The sequence below is a fragment of the Haplochromis burtoni genome, unplaced genomic scaffold (genome assembly GCF_018398535.1).
Source record: "Haplochromis burtoni strain Fernald_Lab_line unplaced genomic scaffold, NCSU_Asbu1 Contig_267, whole genome shotgun sequence".
NCBI classification, from domain to species: domain Eukaryota; kingdom Metazoa; phylum Chordata; class Actinopteri; order Cichliformes; family Cichlidae; genus Haplochromis; species Haplochromis burtoni.
In genome coordinates, this window is record NW_024582628.1 from 822,253 (window position 1) to 826,641 (window position 4,389).

At 37.2% G+C, this 4,389-nt stretch overlaps 1 protein-coding gene across 1 annotated transcript in view; it reads left to right on the top strand.

Moving 5' to 3' along the window:
* slc5a8 (solute carrier family 5 member 8) overlaps positions 1–4,188 on the top strand; it is a 7,816-nt gene extending 3,628 nt beyond the window's left edge. The window contains exons 9-17 of the mRNA XM_014339063.2: positions 101–230; positions 1,447–1,535; positions 1,714–1,823; positions 1,931–1,998; positions 2,132–2,218; positions 2,614–2,828; positions 3,003–3,103; positions 3,196–3,284; positions 3,365–4,188. Coding sequence (XP_014194549.1) covers positions 101–230; positions 1,447–1,535; positions 1,714–1,823; positions 1,931–1,998; positions 2,132–2,218; positions 2,614–2,828; positions 3,003–3,103; positions 3,196–3,284; positions 3,365–3,484 — 1,009 coding nt within the window. The 3' untranslated portion in view covers positions 3,485–4,188. The remainder of the gene's footprint in view (positions 1–100; positions 231–1,446; positions 1,536–1,713; positions 1,824–1,930; positions 1,999–2,131; positions 2,219–2,613; positions 2,829–3,002; positions 3,104–3,195; positions 3,285–3,364) is intronic.
* Positions 4,189–4,389: the final 201 nt, after the last annotated feature.

Here is a 4,389-nt window from a genome sequence, read left to right on the forward strand (position 1 = left end):
TATATATATATATATACACACATATATTTATTATATAAATATTGTTTTTATATATAAATAAATGGATGCAAGTACATTTATTTTCTGTTTTCTTCTTTAGTTCTTTGTTCATCAACCTGTTAGGTCTGTGGTTGATACTGTTGTGTGCAGTGTTTGCGGGAATGTGTCTTTACTCAATCTATAAAAGCTGCGACCCCTGGACATCTGGACTGCTTTCTGCACTTGATCAGGTATGACATAGCTGAGAGTTACACTGTAACAAATTACACTCACACATGATAGAAAGTTTACCTCATATTACTTCTTATAGTTCTTATATAACTGCCCCAATAAGCATCAAGACACCTAATTTGAGAAATAAACCAGTAAGAACCCATTTTAAACTATATCTTTAGGCACTCTATTACCAGAAATTTGTGCCAAAAACCCATCATTTTCCTAGTTTCTTTAGCTTAAACCCAAAACTAACACAGTTTGTCAGGCAAAAAATAGTATTTTTCAACCAACAAGGTGATTTCCAAAGAGCTACTAGTCAGAAACTTCATCTCAGCATGGTGTGCAGAGTGCTCTTTTGGGTGGAAACTGGGAAACTGGACAAAAAGATGATAAAAAAGTGGTAGGCCCAAGAAACTACAGAAAACTACAGTCGTGGTTTATGGCTGCAGTTTAGCCAGTAGTGCAAAATTTAGAATGGATTAGAAATAGCTTCATTTTTCAGCATGACAATTTAATAAAAGCATACTTGCATAGAAAAGCCACAATGGAACACTGTTAGTCATGGATATCATGGATTGACCTCAGCATTATTGAAGCAGTGTGGGAGCAGGGATCCACAGAAGTGCTTTGAATGTTTCTCAAGAAGCCAGGAGAAGTACTCCTGAAGACTACTTAAAAAAAAAACAAGCAAGAAAGCTGTATGGGAGAGTCCAGGCAGTTGAAGAATAAATTTGGTCATATTAAATATTGACTTTTATTCATTAGAATTTGCACCCGTTTCCCATTTTTTCCCAGCAGCATTTAAAGAAACGAGGAGCGTCTCAAGACTGAGAATTCACTTCATTAAACTGTAATATGAAAATGTCCTAACCAAGGCCCTTATATCAACATTTGATAGTTAGACTCACTATTGTTATGAAAAATGTGTAATGGCTCCAGTGCCAAAGTACACCCTGTGTTAATCTTTGAGACACTATCATCTTTGAATAAACAGTACTTGAAATCATGGGTGTGTCTTATCAGTGATAAAACCTTACAAAAGTAACAAAAGTTACAAAGTAACAAAAATTTGAATATTACTAATCAATAGTAAATAGTAGCTACTTAATTACTTAACTGTGTGAATACTATTGAACTGACAGTTTAATATCACTATTATCAGTAGTTTGTATAAAGTATGACTCTCTGGCCCTCTTGATCCATTAACCCAGTCTCACTGTTCCTCTGTAGTTGATGCCTTATTTGGTGATGGACGTCTTGGGAGACTATCCTGGCCTTCCTGGTCTGTTTGTGGCAGCAGCATTTAGTGGATCTTTAAGGTTATTGAATATTTAAGATAATACTTTCAACAGATTAAGTACACAATGAGAATTTAGTGTGTTTACTGTAGCAGCTTGCAGTATAATGCTGTGATTGCTATCTAAAAGGCAGGTTAGTTGTATCATGCCTCGTTTTTGACTCGACTGTTCTTGGGTTTCCTACTATTCCAACCCATAGCACAGTCTCTTCTAGCATCAATGCACTGGCTGCAGTGACAGTGGAAGATCTAATCAAACCATATGCCAGCATGTCAGAGAGACAACTGGCCTGGATCTCAAAAGGAACGAGTAAGTAGATAATCACTATGTTCAGTTTAAGACTGGCATCGCTAAAAAGCAATTATGAAAAATTATTAACAAATGAACGCCCAATATTTTACCATTATTGTTTGCAGGCCTCCTGTATGGAGTTTTATGCATTGGGATGGCTGGGTTGGCCTCACTTCTAGGACCGATCTTCCAGGTACAAATCTGTCAGTGTGTAAACTCCACGGTTTATTTAATCAAGAAAGGAAAACTATTACAGGATCTATGCATTTGTTAATGATAGAATATGCCGTCTGAAGCTTAGCTGGTATGTGCTTTCCTCTAAACAGGCAGTCATCAGTATATTCGGGGTCATTGGAGGTCCTTTACTTGGACTGTTCACTTTGGGGATTCTCTGTCCATTTGCCACGTCAAAAGTAAGTACATCCCTGTTACACCTAATTCCAAAAAAGGCTGTCAATAAACATTCAGATAAAAAAAAAAAAAGATTCAGGAAAAAATGATTTGCAAAGCTCCTTAGTCAATATTTTAGTCACATTAGACCATAGAGACCCAGAAAATGTGCCATTTCTTAAAAAAATAACAGCTCATTTTGAACTTGAGAGCAGCAACACGTCTCAAAAAAGTTGAATTGAGAGCAACAGAGGCTAAAACCCCCACAGTACTTTATCTACCTTCATACTACGTATATCCTTGTTATTTAATAAGGCTTCATCTTTAATCGTCCCTTTAAAACTTTTGCATATCCTTTGTATCTTTTTCTATGGAACTGTACACTTTTTCATGTTGCACTCATTAAAATGTTTTTCAGGGAGCTTTGTCAGGTGTTGTGTTGGGGCTGCCTGTGTCTCTCTGGGTGGCCATCGGAGCGCAGATATACCCTCCTCCCCCTGAAATGAGTCGGCCTCTGTCACTGACCACTGAAGGCTGTAACATTACAATGACGGACAGCTTCAGCTGGACCTCCACTCATGTCCCAACATTGCAGAGCTCCACAACAACAGCCCCAGTACTTATCAATAGCAAGTAAGTGTAGCTAATAGAAAAGATCCATAAAGTAACTTTTTTTTAATGCCCTGGATGAACATTTATAATTTTTTTTAGCACACTTATGAGTAGACATTAGAAATCTTGATGACAATTGTTCTTTTGATCGTATGAGCAAGATTTCACTTCTGGTTTCACGACTCCCATCATCAGGCCTGCGCTGGCAGACTGGTACTCAGTCTCCTACCTTTACTTCAGTCCAATTGGAACTATAATAACTATAAGTGTGGGTCTGATAGTCAGCGTGTTGACAGGTAAATAACATCTTTATTCAGCTCACTATGGTTAACGCTGTCCTCTTAGGAGGTTATTGATGCTTTTTGTGTGTTGTTATTGAACATTTCAGGAGGTCGGAAGCTGAATGTAGAATCCAGGCTCAGGCTGACAAAAGAAGACACAAGTCTTTACTACTTGTTTAAATTGATCAAAGACAGAGTAAGTACTGCTTCAGTAAGCGAATGTCATATATGACAGGTTAACTTACTGAGTTTCTGCCCTGTTTTCCCATTTTTTAGGCCATGAGACGAAAAAGAAAGCTTGATCTGAAAAAGGACCGGAAGAAGACATTTGGCAATCCTAATCCTGCTTTCTGTGATGTTGAGCTGGATTTGCCACAAAGCAGCATTTCCACCTAAGAATGTAGCTGCTTTTTTAAAGTATAAGCTTCTTTGTTTCTCTATGATCTTATACAGGAAATGCAATGTAGAAGAGGAATTGTGGTGGGACTTTTTGCAAATGCAGACTAGCACTTGTTTGAATTTGAATTGTGCAATAGTTATTCAGCAATAAATATGAAGCAATAATTTTAAATGATGCCACAGAAATCTATAAAAATCAAAGGTCTATTTATTTAAGTAATAAAGTTTTTAAATCATTTTTCATGTAATCAGATTCCATTAAAGTTAACACATTGTTATGTAATAAAATTACATGTAATTAAATTGATTAGAGTCTGTATTTTTGAATTGCTTCTGAGGCATGAAAAGACAGCTAGGTTCTCAGCCTGGTTCTCTCCAGTGTGATCCCTTGTGTGCCATGGGAGCAAAATAACTATCTTCATAGTCTTGGTGGAAAATGTTACTATTGTGCCAATATGCCATGCTGATATGTTTCAAGCTCTGTCTTCCTGGGCTACAGCAGAGCCCAGTGAAAATTCATCAAATTAACTGCAAAATGCCATATTCCAACCATATTCCACTCACTAAGCAGATAAATATAGTGTTCTTATATCTTTGAATATGTGTTTGTTATATTTTATATTGATACAACATTTTTATTGGTTTGTTTCTGGTTTTGTCAACAGTTTCACATTTTTTCCTTATTAAATCATCCAACTCAACACATTGGCCTGCTCCTTGGATTTTGATTAGGAGAGTGTTTAGCTGTCTGTATAGCTGGGTCTACGTTCACGAGGACAACACTTAGTGAGGACAGAACATGCACCGTGCCACGTGGCCCATAAGGCAGAGCCCCATGTCCAATGTGCATGCAGTTCTGCAGAGGCTACCCTACTTACTTCTTCCCTTCTTCTGAATGAACG